At 43.2% G+C, this 23,601-nt stretch overlaps 2 protein-coding genes across 5 annotated transcripts; one reads left to right on the top strand and one right to left on the bottom strand.

Annotated features, from left to right (window-relative positions):
• Positions 1-549: 549 nt before the first annotated feature.
• nptx2b (neuronal pentraxin IIb) lies at positions 550-6,291 on the top strand. Its single transcript, XM_054769458.1, has 5 exons — positions 550-1,273; positions 2,405-2,624; positions 3,839-4,083; positions 4,161-4,340; positions 5,274-6,291. The coding sequence occupies exons 1-5, from the start codon at positions 830-832 to the stop codon at positions 5,502-5,504; spliced, it is 1,320 nt and encodes a 439-aa protein (XP_054625433.1). The 5' UTR covers positions 550-829; the 3' UTR covers positions 5,505-6,291.
• Positions 6,292-6,798: 507 nt separating this feature from the next.
• On the bottom strand, positions 6,799-23,400 carry tmem130 (transmembrane protein 130). Of its 4 annotated transcripts, XM_054769034.1 has the most exons (10): positions 23,295-23,400; positions 21,550-21,720; positions 21,407-21,489; positions 21,169-21,340; positions 20,955-21,100; positions 20,795-20,879; positions 20,519-20,721; positions 16,765-16,868; positions 7,943-8,010; positions 6,799-6,811 (listed from the first exon to the last, which is right to left on the bottom strand). In XM_054769034.1, the coding sequence occupies exons 2-9, from the start codon at positions 21,555-21,557 to the stop codon at positions 7,957-7,959; spliced, it is 855 nt and encodes a 284-aa protein (XP_054625009.1). In that variant the 5' UTR covers positions 21,558-21,720; positions 23,295-23,400; the 3' UTR covers positions 6,799-6,811; positions 7,943-7,956. The 4 variants fall into 4 exon arrangements, with proteins under 4 accessions (XP_054625009.1, XP_054625006.1, XP_054625008.1 ...); XM_054769031.1 differs by lacking the exons at positions 6,799-6,811; positions 7,943-8,010 and adding an exon at positions 8,031-9,041; XM_054769033.1 differs by lacking the exons at positions 6,799-6,811; positions 7,943-8,010 and adding an exon at positions 8,031-9,041 and having other exon boundaries at positions 21,169-21,328.
• Between the last annotated feature and the right edge of the window lie 201 nt (positions 23,401-23,601).

Below are 23,601 nucleotides of genomic sequence, written 5' to 3'. Positions count from 1 at the left end.
TTCAGTTTAATGCTGCCAAAATCAGGAACAGTCTTCCAGAAGATGTGAGACAATCCTCAACTTTGGCAATGTTCAAACCCAGACTAAAAACACTCCTATTCAACTGTGCATATGACAACTAAAAGTAGCTTATTGGCACTCTTCACTTTTAGTTCTTTTTTGGTGTCATGTTTTATGGAATGATTTTATTGAATTTTATGTAGAATGATTTTATGTTTCATGGAATGATTTTGTGAAGTGATTTTAGCCCTGTTTTGTGTAAAGCACTTTGAATCACCTTGTGTAGGAATTGTGCTCTATAAATAAACTTTCCTTGCCTTTACATTGCGAACCTGCGAACCGATAATCTATACCAGTGGTCCCATTTGTTTTGTCATTGTTTTTTGTTCCTCCAATGGTTGCCTAGTCATTGCTTTAATTAACTGCCCAAACAGATAAATAAATATGTCACCTAGTTGGCTGCTGACGTCAGCCTACTACAGCCAATCGTGGGAGTTCTGCAGACACCTTTTTTTTTGGTAATCCTCTTTCCCTTAAGAGGAACTGTCCGATCAGCACCAGACCTCTCTGTGTTTGCTCCAGAAATAGTCCCGCTAACAAGTCATATTAAGCGGGCTTACGCAGACAGGACTCAGCCTTGAACGGATTTTATGTTTGCTATTTTAATGTTTTATTTCAAAATGTAGACATGTTACTGTTTTATAAAACAGGTTATTGCGACTGACGAGCGCGTAAATCCTCACTTGGGTGTTTTACGCACGGACGTTACGCACAGACGTATGTTTGTTTTTTCCACTTTTCTCGCCACTTAACTGTGACGTTTGCAGACATGTTTTCACTTTTTTATGGATTTTTATGTTTCTGTGTGCTGGGCTGCCGGCACCACGCGAGCTGTCAAGCGGACGATGGTAAGCGGTACATTTGCCGAGCAGTGCCGATCATCGGCGACGCCACCAGCTGCCCGGTGACCTTGTTACCTGAAGCCAGCGCTGGCGGCCAGGAAGAGGAGCTCCGTAACACCGTAATGCAGCTACGGGAGACCATTTTGCAGCAGAAAGAAACCATTTCCAAACAACTAGGCACCATCAACGAGCTGACCACCAAACTGTCTCTGTGCGCCTCCACGACTGATGACAGAAAGTACGAAAAGGGGGCTTCTTGGGGTAAAGAGAAGCAAAACACCATGGGAGACGTCCCAAGAGATCCAAATGACACCATTGAGAATCTTGGAAAAACAATGCAAGGGCTCAAGGATCGGCTGGAGAATCTAGAGGTAAGGAGTCACAAATGCGTAAAATCTCTTTTTTACTGCATTCTCACTGAGACACTTTAGAATCAAGTTGAGTATCTATCACTGTGTGTGTACAGATTAAGTGTTGTCACTTTAAGACACTCATTTGAAAGATTATGTGTGATAATTATAGTGTGTGCAGTGTAAAAAGCCAAGTGTATATCATACTGTACTACTGTTCCTATAATAAATTGCCTGTATATCAATATTAACATTATCAATATCAATATTAACACACTGTTCTCCACGACAAACCGACCTAATCATTTAACTTTTAAATATCTCTCTGACAGTATAAAAGTAACATAATTATCTTGCAGTCCTGATACAGTCCCTTGCTAGTGAGTGTACAGTATGACATAAAATAAATATCACAATAAAGTGAATTATTTCAGCATTACAATTGACCCCAAATTTTAAAAAAGGAGTAGATTGATTTTTATTGTATTGTATAGGAACTAAGTAATGCAATTAGAAGTAGCGAAAATAAATGACCAAACATTAGCCTACTGTACATATAAGCATGGTGGATGGAAAGAATGTGATATATGTACAGTATTATATTGCATTACATTACATTACATTATATTATTCAGTATTATATTGTATTACATTACACTACATTATATATTTTATACTATACCTGTCTAAAATAAGCAGTAAAACCATTTTGTGAAAATTCCAAAATAATATTAACCTCAAACCAAGGATATCTTTATTGATCAAAAGTTATTAATCAAAACTGTGGCAACTTCCAATCTAAATAAACTGTCAAGAAACTGAAGTCACTCACGCTATAAAATGTATAATAAATGGAATGTATTGAGGCCCTTTAATCCCAGCATTTAAACACTGTTTAGTTTACAGTAATACTGAATGAATATATTATGACTGGACAAACATACACCGTAAACAATCAATACAAACGAGTACATCCAAGTCAAGTGAAAAGACGACACCGTGTATGTCATCTTCCTCTATAAATTCTAGCATTTGCAAGCCAGTCAGACATGCATGCAGAACCCCGCTGGGAAGTCAAAAGCACTGTGCAGCTCTCCCGCTGTGAACTGTCCATGATCACCTGTGTCCACTTCCTGCTCATCCAATCTTTAGCAACAGCAGATGCGGGCCAACATATCCGGCGCGCCTTTCCCCAGCGAGCTGCGTGACTTGCTGCAGCGTCGCTTGGTCGAGCTGGAGAAACAGCTCCTGAAGAAAGTCAGCAACTTGGAGGAGGAGAAGAGCATGCTGTCCAACGCCACGGCGGCATACCGGCTGAAGACTGAAAGCACGCTCAACGCGCTGGTGGAGAGGATCAGTGAGCTGGAGAAAGGTAATATACTGTAGTAGAGGTAGATGTTATGAATCTACAGTCTCTCAAAAACTGCATGATTGCACTTTTAAAGGCTCTTAGTGGCTTGTCATGGGTGTGATTTGCCCTCAAAGCCCCTGATACTTGACCTTTACTGCTTGGAAACATGCACCAGGTTAGGCTAGGCCTCTTAGTGCTCCATGAATTTTTTTTTTTTATTCCTCTATGTTATTCCTCTAAGACCCTGAATGAAAGTTAGGGCCACACTGAAACTAAAAAAGGTAAATGGTTATGCGATTAAGAAGTTGTAAACTTTACCAGAAAAAGTTGCTTTATTGTATCATAACACCGACCTGAGACGTGGACCACAGCAACAGAACCAATGTTGCAATAGCAGTAAGGAGCAAGCTACTCAGCCAGCATTAATACCGCTGTACAACAGTACAGCAGTGTAATAGCCATGAGTTTTATACCAACACCACGGTAGCACAGCCTACATTTTAAACTGCATTCAGAGGTAGATAAAGCGGCATGCTGACTACTCATAATACTTAAAATGCCGGCATTGCTGTCTTGTGCAGCTAATAAAAACAACATCAGGAGGTTGCCTACAGCCACATATGTTAATGCCAGTGTTTATATACTTTTGTAGACCAGACACTTAAGTGCATAGAACGGTTAATTGGAACAATTACAGTATCTTCTGTATGTATTTTCTGTATGTAGCCCACTGACAGAAAAGTTTGGACACCTCTGATTTACATGTAATGGCCAATTGTCCCAATACTTTTGACAATATAGTGTTGTGGACATTTGAGGGACTCGGGGTACAAACACTGAACTTGGAGTCAAGTAATCAGCCTTAGGGTCATATTAGTGTGTATTGTACATTGAGGGATGAGCAACACGTTTCTTACAATATAATAATGCCATTTTTTTAACCATATGTCAAACATTTTCCCTAATCTAAAAAAAAATCATGCATTTTTTCCCCCAACTTTTATGTCTGCATGCATAAATTATGGTTAACGCCATGGCTGTAAAAGAACATCATACAATTATGGTAGATCTTTCAGCTACAAGTGTCATTTATGAGTGTGTGAAAGCATGCATAAACCTTCATGACAACATTCATGAAGTTTTCTACTCACCTGTGTGCCATTCTAGTAGCGCATATCCGATTTAACAATACATGTGACCCCTCTTCCTCACCTTTGCCGTCCCTACATTCACAGGAGGTGAAGACTTCAAGTCCCCCGAGCAGTTCAAACTCTCCCTCCCCCAGCGTACAAACTACTTGTATGGCCGCATCACCAAGAGCCTCCCTGAGATGTACGCGTTCACTCTCTGCATGTGGATCAAATCCAGCGCCAGCCCAGGCATTGGGACGCCATTCTCCTACGGCGTTCCCGGACAAGCCAATGAGATTGTGCTGATCGAATGGGGCAATAACCCAATTGAGCTGCTCATCAACGATAAGGTAGTCATTGCTGTTGCCTGTCATAGTGCATCGCTAGAGGCTACCTGTACATCTAATAGACTTTCATGACTGCGTAGGTCGCCCAGCTGCCCTTGGATGTACGTGACGGACGGTGGCACCACATTTGCATCTGCTGGACCACAAGGGATGGTCAGTGGGAGGCTTACCAGGATGGGGAAAAACAAGGGACAGGAGACAACCTGGCGGCATGGCACCCCATCAAACCAGGGGGGGTGATCATCCTGGGACAGGAGCAGGTAAGGCTCTGCAGTGACATTTTGTCACATCTTTAGGTTTGTTCTTCTTAAGCCACTCCATGAACGTGTGAGCTCAGGAAGCTCACAGATATAATAACTAATAAAATGCAGATCATTTTAACAGTGTTTTGATGAAATAATACGACATTTGGGTGCATGAAGACGCAGTGGCGGAGCGACGTGGAGACATTTCAGTTATCAACTTATTACCACCCCTATGTGAGTAATGGTCTCACCTTGGCCTCCCCAATGAAACATTTCTGGCTCCGCCACTGTGTAGATGGACAAGATCGTTATATACAGTATATCAATGCTTAAGAAGATAATGGTTTATAATGACCTAATTATTTACCTGCAGAATACAACAACAACACAGCAGTGAATGTCACAATGTGCAGGTGTACCTATTGCTGTGACCAGGGGATATACTGTATATTCCCATTATATAATTATTATTCAATTTTAACAGGCCATAAATGAAAAAAGGTTGTGTTAATAATAGGAAGAACCTACTATTCTTATTACTGTTACTATTATTAATGTTATAACTATTACGACAATATTTTTGTTATGCTCATAGCTTGCAGTGGGGCACAACTACATTGCATTATATATTATATACTTCATATACACTACTATATACATTTTATTATTCTAATATTTTGGTTACCTTATGTGACGGGTGACATACTGCAAACGTCAACAGTATACACTTCTGACAGTAATATCAATCAAAACCAAGCATTATTATTTTTAAAAAGGAAGTTTGTCTTGTGCTGGATCTTATTCAATTGTGCATATGTACCTACAAAAGTGGCCAGCGAGCATACATATTTACGTAAACAATAGTCGGAGTATGGCCCAGAAAGCAGCATGTTTACTGATTAGTGATCCTTTCTGCATATGTCATAATAATAAAGCTGTTGTCCCCAGGACGTTGTAGGTGGGCGCTTCGATGCCGGACAAGCGTTTGTGGGCGAACTGAGTCAAGTAAACATTTGGGACCGTGTTCTGAAGCCAGTGGAGATCCAGTCTATGGCCAACTGTACGTCGTACATGCCTGGTAATGTGATCTCGTGGCTAGCGAGCAACGTGGAGGTGTTCGGGAGGGGAGCCTTTAAGAGGCCCCTGGAGATGTGTCAGGAGCGCCTGCCCAATACCTAAACCCTTATAGCCTCTGCCTTTATTTTAATTAACGATCACAATTTTTGTCTAATTACTGTGACTAGAAGTTGTGAAAAAAGTAGCATTTTGAGTGTTGGATGTGCAAATTGGCTGCTTGCTTCCTGTTTGTGCTGTCCACCCTTGCTGGTGAAAAGCTGCCCTCAGGTATTACTGTCCTCCCACGGTAACCCCCAGGCTTTGAGATGATGAAAATGCTCTCAAGCCCCGCACAGACGCACGCAACTGTTGCTAATACAAATACATGAAGGCTCAGACTGACTCCCAGTTTGCTGTTGCGTGCTGTGCAAGAGAAAGCAGGAAGGAAGATTAGCTAATGTTATGTCTATTGCTTAGCTGGGGAATCGGCTTGGAGCCAAAATCAATCACAGCATGTATCCTGACATCTTTAGTCTATGCTTGCACTTTATTAGCAAAATAAATTGCCCTATTTGTTGTGTGTGGACACCAGTGATACTAATGAGTCTGTCACAGTGCTTTTTCCCCTTTTTGCCTTTTACATATGAGCAAAACAAATATGTTTATAGCATCATCACTGCAAAACATTTGTGCTTGCTGTTTGTTCTATATACTGTAATAGCTGAGCAACCAAAACTATGAATGTATACTTCTAATGTATTAATGGTGTATCAGTCGTAGTGTCCTGTATTGTTTTGTATAGCTTTTTGCTGCATAATCATTCCTGTGGCCTTCATAGGGACTAAAGTGCCAACGTTTGTGTTGCAAGTACCAAACTGACATCACCAATAAGTGTAAAATAAAGACAGCTACTGCCTAACAAATGTTTGTCCACTTGTATGTTGTCCACCAAATGCTATAAACAGAAGTGCAGAAGACAGCTTGTTTAACGGTATAGATTATGGATATTATCCAGTGAAGCATAGACTCGACACACAGCAATTGTCTAAAATGGTGGCGAGTACCAAGATGATTGTGTCTTGCCAGCAGGAATGGTCGTTGTGTCGTGGCCTGTAGCTGCATGAGTGTTGCCGGAACTGTGGCGCTGCGGTTCATTGAGGGGAAACATGAATTCCAATATATATTGTGACATTCTGAAGGAGAGTATGATCCCCTCCTTTGGAAAAGTGGGACGCAGCAGTTTTAAAACACAATAATGAGCCCAAACACACCTGTAGGTGAAGGTGATGGAGTGGCCAACTGAGCAGCTGTGGGGCATTTGCAAGCAGAAGGAAGGTGGATGACTGCAAGCTGTCATCATGGAGTGGAAAGGGGTTCCTCGAACAACCTGTGCAGCGCTTGTGAATTTCATGCCCAACAGGATTAAGGCCCTGGTAGATAAAAATGAAGTTCACTGTGAGGTGCATCCACTCATGTTGCAACTGTTTAGATAATGTGTGACTCATTTTCAGTGGCTAGCAAATCTATACTGCTATACTAGCTGTACAATGACTACTCTAAATTATTTCCACGTTTCATTTTAATAGTATTGTGCCATGAGAAGACATAACATGGTTGCTGAAATGTAAGAAGTGTCCTCTTTTTTTGTGACATACTGTGTGAGAAGGCTCCGAGGTAACACAGGGCCATCCGTAATAATCCGCAAGTTAATCGGAACTGGACTATTTAAGCATATGTCTCACACACACAAGTTTAAGTCACCTGCTGCCTTGTTAGTGGTAACTGTCAGGTACTATAAGTGACGTGGGTGTGACATGAGTAGTATATAACGCAGGCTGAGCAGGATCTTTTAAGTGAGCTGGCTTGGCTTCAAGACAACAACAGGTGGCGTGGGTGGCATTAGCGACGCTTAACGCAAGAGAGGCCAAAAGGTCGACAGTGACATGGCAGACGTTCATCCTGTGACTTTTTCCAACAACAAAGTCCTGAAACACCTTAGCCAGATTGTCTCAAGTCAAAAGCATGGCATACGCTTTAAAGCGGAAATACTGTGTTGCAATTTCACCTTTAAATGTTGACGATATGCTGGATTGTAATAGGACAAGGGTCGTCTAAACTTTTTCCATCAAGGGCCATATAATGAAAAAATGAAAGGATGCCACTTAGGGCCGCTTAAGATATTTTGTAAACCGACAAATGTAGCTATGCTAAGACGTTATATGCAGACAAGAACTGCATCTCAGCGTTGTGATACAGGTGAAAAAGTGGATTTTTAGTATGAAATTTGGTCTTTGCTCTTTTTTCCCCCTCATTTTTGCCGTTTTATTTTCCAATTACTTCAACTTTCTTCTTAAATAATCTTTGTATTATGACTTTATTCCCCATAATGTTGTGACTGTCACAGGTGGCGTGTAAAGACAAATTATCGTACCAGACGCTTAAAATGATCATATTTTGAGGGAAGTTATCGTCCATACCTGATTTGAAGTTGCTCAGGACCATCTGCTACAGTCAAACATTACCACAAATCGCGTACGGTAGAACTTAGAATGCAGTTTTACCTTTAATAAATAAACTAACAGCACTGCGGAGGAAAAGTTGCCACTGGCAGAACAGCGCCCCCGACTGGCTGTAAAGAGACACGTGAGACAAAGCACAACATCAGACGCAGTGGAAGATAGATAAAACAAATATGTTTTAATATAGGCCAAACGTCAATAAAAACATGTTTTCTTGAAAATATCAAGCAAATGGCAACGTGCAATGTCATCTCATCAGTCTGAAGAGCGGTAAAAACTGTGAGTGTGCACGTAAAACTTTAAAACTCAGCACAGGCGGGGGTCAAGGTTGATGGTAGTCATCACCATAGCAACCACGAGCTCCCCAACTGTGCATGTGTCAGGACACATCCATTTGGGATGTCACAATTATTAACGAACAGAGGACCAAGCTGTCGTTAGAAAGACGGCTGATGAATGCGGCTGCTCTTCGTCACAGCTGGTGAGGAGTCCTCAAGTGAAATATTATGACTACACATGTTATTTACACTGTTGCCGTATATTTATATATGTTTTAGTGTCACCATTGCAAGTGGTGTTGCTTTGTGACATCACTCGATAACACCAACGTTCAAGAATTATACAGAAATCACATTATTTTATTACCACTTCATTATTTAGAAATAAGGCTTACCTCATAAAAGGGCACACTGATCAATCCACACTGTGCTCAAACCAACAGTTAGTGTTATGATATGACCTTTATTGAAGTTAATAATATATGACTCAAACACTGGGGGGCACAAATTGATCGTCGCCACACATGGCAAATACAGAATGTGCATGACCTGCCATCCTAGCGAACGTGGAACTAAGAGATATATTCAAACAGCATGGAGCACAGCAGGAATACATGCATTATGTGTGCACAACAGGATGTGTATGATTGCACTATGTACGAGTGCATTTATCACACAAGAAATGTTAAGAAACTCCTGTCATCCTCAGAAAAGCTCGTAAGTCATCATGCTTAATAAGTTCCATACTGTAACACAAGCGGTTCTTTCTCCTCTTTGTCAACACTGGACACGTTAAATATAATTCTGCTGTGGCCGTCAGGCTCTTGACTCTTCAGGAACAAAGCATTGCTGGAAGCTGCAATCTGTAAAATGAAGATTATGCAAATTGTTACCAAGTATAACAAAATGAAATCTGTTTTCAAAGGCTGGTGGGTATTTATACACACTGGACACTCGATTAGTAGACACTTTGAATAGAGTACAATAGTTGCTGTTTAGTATTGTCATTGTAGTTTATAGTGCAGTGCATCACATGTACTGATACTTCATCTAGTTACACATGTTGGTGTAACCAAAACATGAGAAAGACGCAAGGCAGTAGAAATGTGTTAATGTCTCTTGTTGTTTAAGGACAGACTACGCATAATACAAATCTAACACATTATGACCCTTAAAAGGCATGCTTCCCTTTTTATTCTTCTGCATAACGAATGGCTTAGAAAAGCTCGAGAATATTGTGCAATTGTGCCTAATGTTGTGTCCAGTTAGTGAGTTTAAGTTCTTCGCTGTATTTTTGAGCATATGTCGTCCTCTAGTGGCCATAAGATGCATGAACAGGCAACCCGAAAGACTGCTTTGGTCACATACAATTAATTTTGATAATAATGATAATAATCAGAGCTGGCTGGTCCATTACGCAATATAGGCCGATGCTCAGGGGGCCATGGTTTCCAGAGGGCACCACAAAATTGGGAAAATATTTCACCTTTAAAGGAAAACTGCACTTTTTGGGAATTTTGCCCATCATCCACAATCCTTGTGTGAAACATCAACACACGTCCTTCCCTTTTATGTGCGTTCTAAAGAAAGTAAAACAGTTAGCATGAGGCAGCTAACAATACACGTCATGGAGCACACCTATTTCGACTATAAAGCCCTCTAAAAATCCTCCAGTGATGTATTATTGTTTTACATACATGCTGTGACTGTCAGGATTGTGTGCTGCGGTACTGCCTTCTACTGCTTCTCTGTTGCAGCACACTCCTGAGCACCCTGATTGCTGATCATCTTCACCTGTGCCTGATTAGTTGTTCTATTTAAGCTGTGTGCTTACTCACATCCAGTGCCAGATTGTCCCTTTGCTACACCCTGTTCAGCTCCTTCCAGCTTGTTCTTGTGCATTGTGTTTTGGCTTTCTGACCCTCGCTCTGCTCACCTGTAAGTACCTACCTGCCTGCTTGACGTCTTCTGCAGTAGCTGTATTCTTTGGTACTTCTGCTAGTTTTTTGTTAGCAGCTCTTTTTGTTCTTGTCTGTATTTTTCCCTGCTCAGCTCACCTTGCTAGCAGTGTTTTTTGTTACTGTTTCCCGCGACTAGGTCCGGATGTATTTTGGTTGTACTTTGTTTCTTGTGTGGTTTTTGGTACCTTTTTGTTATCCATTTTTGTATTAAAGACCTTTTCTGTTTTCACCTATTCGACTCTGCATTTTGGATTCCTGCATCACGGCCTTGGCCGTTCATAACAGAACAATCTGGCCAAACATGGAATCCGCAGAGTTCGCACATATAAAGGCCGCACTATCCCAACAAGGTGCGCTCGTCGGCAGCCATGAGCAATCCCTCCGGGGAGTTATGGAGTCCCTGGCCGCCCTCGCCACTAGCATTAGCGCTATTGAGCAGCATCTGGGACTTGGCTCTCACCCAGGACAGTCGGAGGGTGCAGCTCCCTCATCAGAGGTTGTTCGAATCGCACCTGCTGCCAGCAGCAGTAATAGTCGCGAGCCTAGCCTCCCACCCCCCCCACGCTTTTCGGGGGAATCTATGGATTGCAGACAATTTTTACACCAGTGTACCCTGATTTTTGACCAACAACCCAGCACTTACTATTCCGACCAGGCCAAGATAGCGTTTATAATGAGCCTACTTACTGATAAAGCAGCAGCGTGGGCTATAGCGGTGAGCAAAGCTAAGCCGGAGTTACGCACCTCCTATCCTGTTTTTTTGGAGGAGCTACGGCAGGTCTTCGATCACCCTATCCGTAGTAGGGAGGCCGGTAACCAATTGTTGGACCTACGACAGGGCAAACGCTCGGTAGCGGCTTTTTCTGTGGACTTTAGAGTGCTGGCGGCAGAAAGCCGATATGATGAGGAGGCTCTCCGCGGAATATTTCGCAAGGCTCTTAACGAGCGGATCAAGGATGAGCTGGCAGTGAGGGAGTTCACCACCACGCTCAACGAGCTTGTCGACCTAGCCATACGGCTGGATAATCGCCTCCGGGAACGTGATCGCGAACGCAGTGAGGGACTACCTGCAGGATCAGCCAAGAACCACCGTCAGGAGTTTCGGCTGATACCACTAACTTCCGGAACCAGCGGAACAGAGGGAGTTCCATCAACGGCGGCCACCGAGGAGATTGCGGAGCCCATGCAACTCGGGGGAAGACGCCTGTCTGCTGCGGAGAGGTCGCGGAGGCTACGACTCCGCCTTTGCCTGTACTGCGGCGAACCCAACCACACCATCAACAGATGCCCCGCGCGACCGGCACGCCGCGCCGGATCTCCTCCTGACGTTATTAAGGAGACTGGCGCAGGATCGACCGCCGTATCTAAGTCGAGGGAGAATCAGCCTACGCAGGACCGTTGTGAGTATGCTGAAATGCCTCCGGCGTCGGCTCCGACTCCAGCAGCCTTTAAGAGACTACAGGTGACTGGACTCATTACGGGGGGGGGCGTCAATGTTCGGATTTCTGCATTAGTCGATTCTGGGGCGGATGATTGCTTTATTGACTCTAATTTTGTTAAGGAACATGGCATTCAGGGGGTTGAGTTGAGAGACCATAAGGAGGTTCACTCACTGGATGGACGCCCCTTGGCGGTAGTCACTCATAGAACCGTTCCGTTATCTCTTCAATTGTCTGGCAACCACCATGAATCCATTAGTTTTTTTATCGCTCCGTCTCAATCCGCGCCCGTAGTTCTAGGTCTCACTTGGCTCCAGATTCATAACCCGACGGTGGATTGGACGAGGGGACAGATAGTTAATTGGGGCAGTCACTGTTTTGCTAGTTGCTTACGTTCCGCGGTACCCACAGTTTCAGGTAAACCTAGGAACACTGAGAAGATTGATGTCACTGGTGTTCCCGACGTCTATCATGACCTCCGCATGGTATTTAGCAAGGATAGAGCTCAGAGTTTACCCCCCCATCGTCCATATGACTGCGCTATTGAACTCCTTCCGGGAGCACCATTACCCAATGCTAGGCTTTATAGCATCTCTGGACCCGAGCAACTTGCGCTCAAGGAATACATTGCTTCCTCTCTAGCTGCCGGACTTATTCGCCCCTCGTCCTCTCCACTTGGGGCCGGCTTTTTCTTTGTCGAAAAGAAGGATAAGTCTCTACGGCCTTGTATTGATTTTCGCGGCCTTAATGACATTACCATTAAGAACCGTTACCCGCTTCCTCTCATGGACTCCGCCTTTTCGTCTCTTCATTCGGCCAAGATCTTTTCCAAACTCGACCTTAGGAATGCTTACCACCTGGTTCGAATCAAAGAGGGGGACGAGTGGAAGACGGCTTTTAATACGCCACTCGGTCACTTCGAGTATCTTGTTATGCCCTTCGGCCTTACCAACGCACCCGCCGTATTCCAATGTTTAATAAATGATATACTTAGGGATATGATTAACCACTGCTGTTTTGTTTACCTAGACGACATCCTGATTTTTTCTAATTCCCTCCAGGAGCATATCCAGCATGTACGCCGCATCCTTCAGCGGCTGTTGGAGAATCGCCTTTTTGTCAAGGCGGAGAAGTGCGAGTTTCATACCACATCCGTGTCCTTTTTAGGGTTTATAGTGGAGAAGGACAAGTTAAGAGCCGATCCCGCCAAGATCCAGGCGGTGGTCGATTGGCCTTCTCCCAAATCAAGGAAGCACTTGCAGAGGTTCTTGGGGTTCGCGAACTTCTACCGGAAGTTCATTCGTAATTTCAGCATAAAGGCAGAACCTCTGACAAGGCTTACATCAGTAAAGGTTCCCTTTGTATGGTCTCCCGAAGCTGAGGAAGCGTTTACCAAGCTTAAAGCACTGTTTACGTCTGCCCCTGTCCTTACTCACCCTGATCCTGCCTTGCAGTTTATCGTTGAGGTCGATGCCTCGGATACGGGAGTGGGGGCGGTTCTATCCCAGCGCTCACCAGTCGACCAGAAGCTGCACCCGTGTGCCTTTTTCTCACGTCGCCTCACCTCGGCAGAGAGAAATTATGATGTGGGCAATCGGGAACTGCTGGCCATTGTGCTCGCGCTGCGGGAGTGGAGACATTGGCTGGAGGGTGCAGCCCAGCCGTTGGTAGTTATTACGGACCACAAGAACCTGGCATATATACGCTCAGCGCACAGACTCAACTCTCGCCAAGCCAGATGGTCACTGTTCTTAACAAGGTTTAACTTCTCTATCACTTACAGACCTGGATCACGGAATATTAAGCCTGATGCACTATCTAGGATCTTTTCCCCGGTGGAGTCGGACTCACCACCGGAGACAATCGTACCTGTCGCCCGGATACTCGGCGCCCTCCAGTGGGAGGTGGAGAGGAAGGTCTCAGAGGCAGCGGGACAGACGGAACTACCAGAGGGGTGCCCAGAGGGGAGATTGTTTGTTCCTGAACGACTCAGATCCGAGGTGCTGCTGTGGGGTCACTCGTCTAAGATTGCCTGCCACCCGGGGATTCGACGAACCCTATTCCTGGTCTCCCAAAGGTTCTGGTGGCCTACCATGACAGCTGACGTGAAGAAGTTTGTCGCCGCCTGCTCCGTCTGCGCCAGAGGTAAAGCTTCCCATCGCCCTCCTGCCGGTTTGCTTCAGCCGTTACCTGTCCCTGGTCGGCCATGGTCCCACATCGCAATGGACTTCATCACTGGATTACCCTCGTCATATGGCCGGACCGTCATACTCAATATCGTGGACAGGTTTTCGAAGATGGCGCATTTTGTGTCGCTCCCCAAGTTGCCCACGGCCCTAGAGACAGCTAAACTGTTGGTGAGGCACGTCTTCCGCCTACACGGGATACCTGCAGACATTGTTTCGGACAGAGGGCCTCAATTTGCTTCAAGAGTGTGGCGGGCATTTAATAAGGCATTGGGGGCGACCGTTAGTCTTTCTTCTGGTTACCACCCTCAGTCCAACGGCCAGACGGAGCGGGCCAACCAGGACTTGGAAGCAGCACTCAGGTGCGTTTGTCATCGACACCCCTCCTCCTGGTCGACCCACCTCCCCTGGATCGAGTATGCCCACAACTCGTTACCCTGCTCGGCGACAGGTATGTCACCCTTCAAGACTGTTTTTGGTTACCAGCCCCCGCTTTTCCCCTCCCAGGAAGCAGAAATTACCGTCCCGGCAGTTCATGTACACCTACGACGTGCCCGACGCATCTGGCGAGAGACCCGGGCTGCATTAACACGTACAGCAGAACACAACCGCCGGATTGCTGACAGGCACCGGGTTCCCGCACCTGATTACCAGCCTGGGATGGAGGTATGGCTGTCTTCTAAAGACCTTCCGCTTGCAGGGACCTCTCGGAAGCTGGCTCCAAGGTTCGTGGGACCTTACAAGATCAAGGCAATAGTTAACAAGTCAGCTGTCAAGCTGGAGCTCCCACCGGCTCTTAAAGTCCACCCAGTCTTCCACGTCTCCTGCATCAAGCCTGTCGCTACCAGTCCACTGTGCCCTTCGGTCGAGGCTCCACCCCCGCCCCGCATCATCGACGGTCAGCCCGCGTACACGGTGAGAGCCTTATTAGATTCGAGAAGAAGGGGGAGGGGGGTGCAGTATTTGGTCGACTGGGAGGGATATGGACCAGAAGAGCGCTCCTGGGTCGCCTGCTCCCGTATCCTGGATCCCTCCCTCATTTCCGACTTCCACTCCGCTCACCCCAATAAACCAGGTATGCCGCCAGGGGGCGTCTTATAAAAGGGGGGGATACTGTCAGGATTGTGTGCTGCGGTACTGCCTTCTACTGCTTCTCTGTTGCAGCACACTCCTGAGCACCCTGATTGCTGATCATCTTCACCTGTGCCTGATTAGTTGTTCTATTTAAGCTGTGTGCTTACTCACATCCAGTGCCAGATTGTCCCTTTGCTACACCCTGTTCAGCTCCTTCCAGCTTGTTCTTGTGCATTGTGTTTTGGCTTTCTGACCCTCGCTCTGCTCACCTGTAAGTACCTACCTGCCTGCTTGACGTCTTCTGCAGTAGCTGTATTCTTTGGTACTTCTGCTAGTTTTTTGTTAGCAGCTCTTTTTGTTCTTGTCTGTATTTTTCCCTGCTCAGCTCACCTTGCTAGCAGTGTTTTTTGTTACTGTTTCCCGCGACTAGGTCCGGATGTATTTTGGTTGTACTTTGTTTCTTGTGTGGTTTTTGGTACCTTTTTGTTATCCATTTTTGTATTAAAGACCTTTTCTGTTTTCACCTATTCGACTCTGCATTTTGGATTCCTGCATCACGGCCTTGGCCGTTCATAACAGAGACCATACAGTGACAGGTACATTCATGATAATATGTAATACTTACATATTTTGCCGTATTTTGATCATTTTCAACATTACCGGAACTTCTTTCCTGGCACATTGATTTCATAAAGCCCATTGATAGGAACTAATGTTACTTCCGTCAACAATAGCAGCATAGAAATCGCATGTCTGTTTGCAACGACTAATCATGGCAGACTTCGTGAGAGCCGCCGCTGACAATGACTACTTATGGACAAATTAGGATCCAGAACCTTATCTTTTTTAGCCTGAATATACGGAGAATGAGCGACAGGTTTTAGAAGCTGAGCCCGCAAGCAGAGAGAATGAAACTTCCTAGCAGATGGTGGGCAAGTCACTACACCGATGGTGTAGTGTAGAGTAAATGTGGAGAAAAAAAGCTCACTCGGGTTCAAATGTAAAGGAATGCACAATTTTTATGACTATAAATGATAGGAAATAAATCCCCCCACTTTTTGTACATAGATTTGCATATAATTGTATGTAGGTATTTTATATAACTTTTGTATATAGTTATTTTATTTAGTTTTGTCTATAGTTCTTGCATAGTGTAAATGGAGCTTATGTCTTAGTTATCATTATTAGTTATATTAGTTATTGTGTGTGAACTGTGTGGTTATTTATATTGTTTGGTGTTGATTGTTCTATTTATAACTTATTACTCTTTTTAAGTAAGGGTATTTGTATTGTATTGTATTGCAGATTTTTAAGAATTATTTGTAATTTGTTAACCAAATTAAATTGGGTAAATTGGGTGACATGTTATTTTACAACAACAACAAAAAAAACACCATTCAATTTCTTTTGCAGGAATATGTAAGTCATTGATGGAGGGGGGCATCATATAACATTTCGGCTAGGGCGCCACATTGGGTAGGACCAGGCTCTGAGAATAATAATAATAATTAATAATCCATCCATTTTCTATACCGCTTCTCCTCATTAGGGTCGCGGGGGCATGCTGGAGCCTATCCCAGCTGACTTGGGCGACAGGCGGGGTACACCCTGGACTGGTCGCCAGCCAATGGCAGGGCACATATAGACAAACAACCATTCACACTCACATTCATACCTATGGACAATTTAGAGTCTCCAATTAACCTAACATGCATGTTTTTGGAATGTGGGAGGAAGCCGGAGTACCCGGAGAAAACCCACGCGCACACGGGGAGAACATGCAAACTCCACACAGAGATGCCCAAGGGAGAATCGAACCCAGGTCTTCCCAATCTCCAGGCTGTTACTGTGTTGGCCAACGTGCTAACCACTAGACCACCGTGCGGCCATAATAATAATAATAATAATTTACTGTATGTGTTGTACCTGAGATCTGTGATGTCGAGGGCGGCAGGCAATAATTGCGATGAAAGAAAAGGTTGCCACAAGAACAGCAGCGCAAGACAAGATGAAGAGCATGTTGCCGTTGTCTGGAAAAAAAAAAACACAATATGCGTTAGTATAGAAATGTTGGATGTTTTGGATGCTTGTGTGCTTTGAAGTCAGCTGGGATAGGCTCCAGCATATCCCTGCGACCCTGTGAGGATAAGCGGCATAGAAAGTGGATGGATGGATGAATGCTTTGAATTTTGTGGAAGCTCTTTTTCCTCCACCATGACTGCGCCCTAGAACCCAACGGGGTGGTTGGATGTGGAAGAACCCAAGAGCGCCGACCTCAACCTCACCAGCCTGTTTTTAAACTATAATAATAATAATAATGCCTTCCCAGCTCAAAGTTGAACTTCAGAAATGAAAAGGGTGCTTCCCAGAAGAATGTTATGAGACGTTTTAGCATAACCGTAACTCAGCAACAGGAGCAAATCAGTTAAGCACAGCAAACATGGGCAGGCCAGTCAGCTCTGTATAGGCATGGGTGGATTTCTTCATTTTCACGGGCCTCGCTCCCGGCCTGTGGAACTAACGCAGCTGAACGGCACATGGTAGTCTTTATGCGAAACACCCCATGACACAGCAAATGTCTCCAATCTTGTTGTTTCAACGCTCTTCAAGCCCTTTGATCGAAAGACACTGAATCCATATTAAAATGCTAATGCTGGAAAAAATCAGTGTAATGTATTTATTTTTTCAATGAGTTATGGAAAAAAAAAGACTTGTTTGTCTTTGACTGTTTTGTTGTGTTTGTTTCTCATAATATTGTGGCTTTACAAAAATAACGTTGTCTTTATGCTACTAAAATGGCGTTATTTTTCCTCATAATATTCAGAGGTTATTCTCATAAAATTACTTTTTCTCATTAGATTACAATTTTTTCTCTTAACATTTTGACCTTACTCTCGCAAAATTACTGTTAATTTTTTCCATTTTTGCAGTTGTTTTTTTTTTGTTTTCTTGTTAAAATGTTCAATCATATTTTTAGAATGTGCCACGGGTCGATAACAAAACAGCTGTGGGCAACAAATGGCCCCTGGGCCGCACTTTGGACACCTCTGAGCTTGAAGATGTAGTACGACGTACTTGTCTTTGTAGTATAAGCTGGTGACAATGCACACTGGCTGTTTTCTAATGCTGTTACCTCCACCAAGGAGGTTATGTGTCCATGACTGTCCATTCAGAAGGATTACATAAAAATCTGATTTGATAATTTGATAAGGAAAGTGAGACACACGGTTGCTTTCGATCTTGCCAGGATTTAAGGGAAGTCTGCGTCAACAATAAGTCCCGTCCTTTTGTCATTTACAATTATTTAGCACTTTTTTCTGCATTTAAAACTATATTTATTCACTATAAAATGTATTATTGTTAATATTTTTGTGTGTCTGGAACAGATTTATTGGAAAAATTGCTTTGCTTTTTGTACGTTTCGAAGCTTTTGGAAGGAATTCATATCAAAAACTGAGCTACCACTCTATGCTAAGTTTACTCCTGTTCATTCGACTTATTGTGGAAATGTTTTGTCGAGCCAACAGGAAGCATTTTGTCGCAAACAAACCGAACGCTCTTGCTCCGTGTGCATTATATAAACAAATAAGTAAGTCTGATGGTTATGCTGTACACTGAGAGTGTTTCATCTTGAAGATTTTTGGTGATTTTTTTGGTTTTCCACTGCGCGGTGGGCGAAAATGAGGCCTCATTTCTGTTTGTATGTATTTTTGCCCTTGTTAAACTTTCCCCTTCAATTTGGTATTAAATCATAGTGATCGCATGTGGACAAAATAGTGAAGCTCAAATTCAACCCATCCAAACAGAAAGGATCCAGAACATCAGAATAAAACATACGTAAGATGATTACAGGTACTTACTTATGTAGCAGTGCTCCTATGTGAAACTTTATAACAAATTTGATCATGCAAAATAAAATGTTTTACCCAGAATTACTCATCAAATGAATTTACTAATTCATCATGTTCAATATCTCAAGTTAATTAAGATTTTAAAAAAAGGTTAATATTTTCGAAGTGTGCAGGAGGAGGGGTACATAATGTCTGAAGGGGTACGCGACTGTGAAAAGTTTGGAAACCACTCGTGTATGGGCTGCCAGAAATCTAGCCCTGATGCTGGAATTGAAGCCCTACTGTGAACGTACTGTTGTGTGTGTCTGTAGCGTTAATGTTAATGAGTTGTGTTTGTCCACGGCTGTCTCCGACAGAGTGTGTGGCTCCAAGAAGCACAGTTGTGCATTTTATCCATTTTTTAAATGTGCAGTCATCCCTCGCCACATCGCGGTTCGAACATTGCCCCCTCACTCTATCGCGGGTTTTCAAAAATTAATTAACTAATACAGTAAATGGTCACTGTTTTGTGGTTGACTGCGGCCCATTATTAGTCAAAAAATATTGAAAGACAAGTTATATGTAGTATTCTGGTCACTCGGCAGCAATAATGACGCAAAACATTGATGAGGCATGACATGACATTGCATTATTACATTACCTTAACACTGCATGAGGTCAGCCATGGCATGACCGACATGATAGAGTGAAAAAAGGTTCTCCCTCCATTGCGTGTGGAAGTGGTAAGTTTTGGGCTTCTTACTTTGTCCTTCTTCCCCACTCCGTTTGAAACCCTTTCTTAAGTTTAGAATAAATAAAATGAGGGCTAACTAGTTAGCTCTCTAGCATGCTAACATTTAAAAGCTGTGGCCGTCTCTTGTGTCCCTGCAGTGATCCCGCGGCCTGCGCATTACAGTTGCGCAATGTAATGTTAAAAAAAAAATAAGAGGAGTGTAAAGGAGTAAAGGAGTGTGACTATAGGGGTGTTATTTCATGTCTACAGGGCTCTAATAACAACCATTTACAAGGTCATAAACAGGTCTTCTATGCTAATTTGACAATATTCCATTTATTGATACAAAATCCTACTTCGCGGAAATTCACTTACTGCTTCGGGTCTGGAACCAATTAATTAACCAAGATAAACGAGGGACAACTATACACTGCAACTCTGCACCTGGCAAGATATTTCGTTATAGCGATCTAATTTATGTTATTTATTTATTTAAAGACATGAATAATATCAAATTAAAAGCACAAAATGAATGGCGACCCACCATCCACCAGTTCAAGTTCCAGCCAAGTTTTTCCAGAGATATTATTACATCCTGTTTGACGTGTGTGGTAAAAAGCAGTGCGCTAGCATGAATTAACTTGAGACAAATGTGCACATTAGCACTCAATAAGTCATCAAAACTTACCTTTATGCATTCCCACATAGTATCAGCATTTGACACCAAATATGAGGTGAAATAAAAACGGTAAAAAATACAGTAGTAGTCTATCTGCGCGGCATGAGATAAAGTTAGCACACGCACAATGGACATGCGTCAAGTGAGACGGATGTAATAGAGAGAATCCGGTCACTTTTCAAAATAAAATAAAAAATGAACTAATTTAAATTATGTTTTCTTTCTGCCCGGTAGCAAATGACCGCGGCCCAGGGGTTGGGGACCACTGATTCAAAAGTATATTTTGCAACATAGCGGACCTTTACTTTTAGAAAAATGCTTAGTTACATGAGCTGTCTGTTAAATGTGCGATTTAAGGAATTTGTGTGCCTTGTCACCCTTTTCCCATGTTTCAGTCTCTGTGTCCTATGCAAAGAGGCCTTTAATGTGACCACTCACTGTTTTTCCTGACGAAGAGGCTGAAGGAGGTCTGCAGCTTGCTGATGTCATTGCGGACGCTGATGTCCAGGCAGTGAAACCCGACCGAGGTAAAGGTGTGGTTGAGCCACAAGGTGTTCTCATACAGCATGGTCAGCGTGCAGCCCCCTGTTGTGTCGGGCACGCAGTTGGGAAGGAAACGCCAACACACCCACATGGGGGGACTGAAGAGACAATCACACTGATTGCAAATGTTCTTGTTCGGTAGATGGGGAAACTACATGCAGCTCATCTTACCTTCCATCCACATGGAAAGCCAGACCGGTGGTTTGAGACACCTCATAATCAGAGGGCCCCTTTAGCTCAATGCTTTTGATGGCATCTGCAAAGCAATTAGACTTGTTAGTCACAGCATTACCTCCTGGCATCACCTCATACGCAACTTAACACCACAAACCGAGCACTTGGATGTCCTTGGTGTAGACCCCAGTTAAAGCTGGAGTGAATTTAGTCATGTTGACTCCTATTTTAAGCCGGAGTGTGTAGTTTCCAGACGAGGCATAGTGGTAGCGAACAACAGGCTCATTCCCTTGGATCACCTCTCTGTGTTTCAAAATCAGGATGAGCATAAAGAATTCCAAACTTTTAAGAAATGAGTTGAATCCCCATACCCGTTTCCTAAATCCCACGTGTAGCTGAACTTTGCCGTGCTGAAATTCTGCTGTGGGTCAAAAAGTTCAAATGTGGTCTCTGTGGGAACGTCAGACGCCAGCTCTCCTGTGTCTCTCACGTAGGTGGCGTTGCCGTCCTTTTGATAGAAAACCAGTTTCCCTGCAATGTTTTCTGTTTAAGGAAGATTCTGTGTCATCAGCACCGTGCTCGAAAGGTGAAATTAGTTGATCAACTTACCTAAATCTGTCAGTGGGTTGTCACATTTTGCCACACCCAGGAAAACCAGGACAGGCAGCAACAAAATGCTTGCGGCATGTTTTCTGTAAACACATACAATCAAATGAATCACTAATTTGAGTGGAGCCCATAGAGGTGTGTACCTGTCCATGTCTGCTGGTACTCTCTCTGGGAGGCTCTCGAGGACCTCAATAAATCAAGTTAAATCCAGAGGAAGAGAGGAAGCGACAACCCGTCTACTTATGAGCTCCACTCTGATTCCCAGCGTGCAGATGAAGGCTTGATATTGTCACCATGCGTTGCAGTCATGTGCCCTGCAGGAACAGCAATTAGCCTTGAGCAGTGGACTCCATCAGTGCAAGGTCACAGCATTCCTTTTTCAGCGTGTGGGCTCTCCTGACTGTTTTTGGGATGTTGTTTGTGTCTTGGAAAAAGACAACTTTGATCAATTAAGAAAGTGGAAGAATTTGAATGACTGTGATTATGCCACAGGCAATATCTGCCGATGGTGCTAACACCACCAGATTTGGGCGAGCATGTGACTCCATAAAACATAAACTCTTACACTGAGTCATTTTCTCTCATCACATACGCATACAGTATGCCTGAAATAAATCTATCTATAACATATTCATTTTTATTAGTAATACGTATGTCAAGTTTTAGAAAAAATGTGAATGACTTGACACAAACTATGTGAGTATAATCTATTGACCTTTTGAGGATTTAAGTGTGTGAGTGAGTGTTACCCTACATCCCCGAGGGGATGGCTTTACAGCATTTCAATTGATTTGACTCAACTGAACTTCATCACTACAGAAATGTTAAATGTATAATACTTGACTTATCGAGTACAGGACAGCCAGATAACATAACATACCATGAATGGTCATGTTAGACACAAAATGCATTGTAAGGTCCCGTCACAAAAGCACACATCACCAAGCACATGCGCAGAATCTCGCACATATTTCCACCCACAAATGCGGTTAGTTAATTGGTTAGTTAATCAGTTCATGCTCAATGACTAGGTAGGACAGCTCCACTCTGACTAGAGAGGACAGCTACAGGGGTTGGTGCAGTACCCAAGGATTTATTCTCAGGGAAAGAAGATTGTCAAGGTGGAGGTATGCCCAGACAAGAATGGTTTCACTCTTTTGTGGTGCAAAACAACAGTTGTTTTGGGGCCTCTGCCAGCAGTTGTTTGGGTGAAATCACGTCATGAGCATTCCATTGAGATGTAACGATGGTCATGGACTGGAATGGACATGGACATATACTGAGGCACTTGGTTTTTCTTAATGCCAGTCTTCACTAGCGATAAAGTGGTCTTAGTGGATGCTGCTTTTTTTTCTTTTAGTTTTACACATTTTGTTAATATTTTTTTGCATGGGTCAGTAGATGTTGTCCAGTTGTAAATTGTTACATTTTTTAAAATCTTAAATATACAATCACAAATAGATCGTTTTGTCAAACTGGTATTTGCTTTTGTACTTTTTGTTACGTTGAGTATAATGGGCCATAAAATCAATGAACATCAGTAATACATTTTACACTGTTTATGGTATTTTGATAGTAAAATTGTATATTATTGTGGTAATTAATTAATTTAAAGAGCAAAAACTTGAGGAGTCAATTGGGAACTGAAAGAGACCTCATTTTGGTGAGAAAATAAGAACCGACTCCCTTTTAAAGGAGCTGAAATTCCCATCACTGTTGGAAAGGCTTTACAATTGAATTGTACCGCCCTCTGGTGGAAAATCATTTATTATACTTAATAAAAAATGTTCTTCCTTCAAACGCCACTTTTCCCACCATTCAAAAATAAGCATCGCCTATTGTCCAATTCACAAAAATAAATAAATAAATAAATAATGCAGCACCTGACCTGATAAACACTGGCGACGCCACAGTCCACCCATAAACACCGGCAGATGTCTCTCTGGCTTGCAGTAGTGATGGCTCGGTTAAGGGAGAAGTTCGTCTTGTTCGGCTCCCTTCACAGAGCTGACTCTTTCTACTCCCAAATGGCTCCTCACATCATTTGTTGCTTAAATGTATTTAATTTTGAATGTAAAAATAAATTACATCAAATGTCTATTATTTATGTGACTATATGTATATCATTAATTATTTGTGTACTTTGGAGCCCTGCAGGGAACACGGTGATTTAAGAAAAGGTGAGAGAAAAAAAG

This window comes from Dunckerocampus dactyliophorus, chromosome 2 (assembly GCF_027744805.1).
Source record: "Dunckerocampus dactyliophorus isolate RoL2022-P2 chromosome 2, RoL_Ddac_1.1, whole genome shotgun sequence".
In the NCBI taxonomy this organism is placed as follows: domain Eukaryota; kingdom Metazoa; phylum Chordata; class Actinopteri; order Syngnathiformes; family Syngnathidae; genus Dunckerocampus; species Dunckerocampus dactyliophorus.
Note: the sequence above shows the minus strand (reverse complement) of the source record. Positions and strands in the feature narration are given on the sequence as shown.

What these genes read in the sequence shown, in the direction of transcription:
- tmem130 (XM_054769031.1), bottom strand. An exon ending in ACGTGGGATTTAGGAAACGG is followed by an intron (nt 21,101 to 21,168) that starts GTATGGGGATTC and finishes TTTGAAACACAG; the next exon opens with AGAGGTGATCCAAGGGAATG. An exon ending in CTCGACATCACAGATCTCAG is followed by an intron (nt 9,042 to 16,764) that starts GTACAACACATA and finishes TTCATTTTACAG; the next exon opens with ATTGCAGCTTCCAGCAATGC.
- nptx2b (XM_054769458.1), top strand. Translation starts at nt 830, where the DNA reads ATGTTTTCACTTTTTTATGGATTTTTATGTTTCTGTGTGCTGGGCTGC. An exon ending in ATCGGCTGGAGAATCTAGAG is followed by an intron (nt 1,274 to 2,404) that starts GTAAGGAGTCAC and finishes TCCAATCTTTAG; the next exon opens with CAACAGCAGATGCGGGCCAA. An exon ending in AGCTGCTCATCAACGATAAG is followed by an intron (nt 4,084 to 4,160) that starts GTAGTCATTGCT and finishes ATGACTGCGTAG; the next exon opens with GTCGCCCAGCTGCCCTTGGA.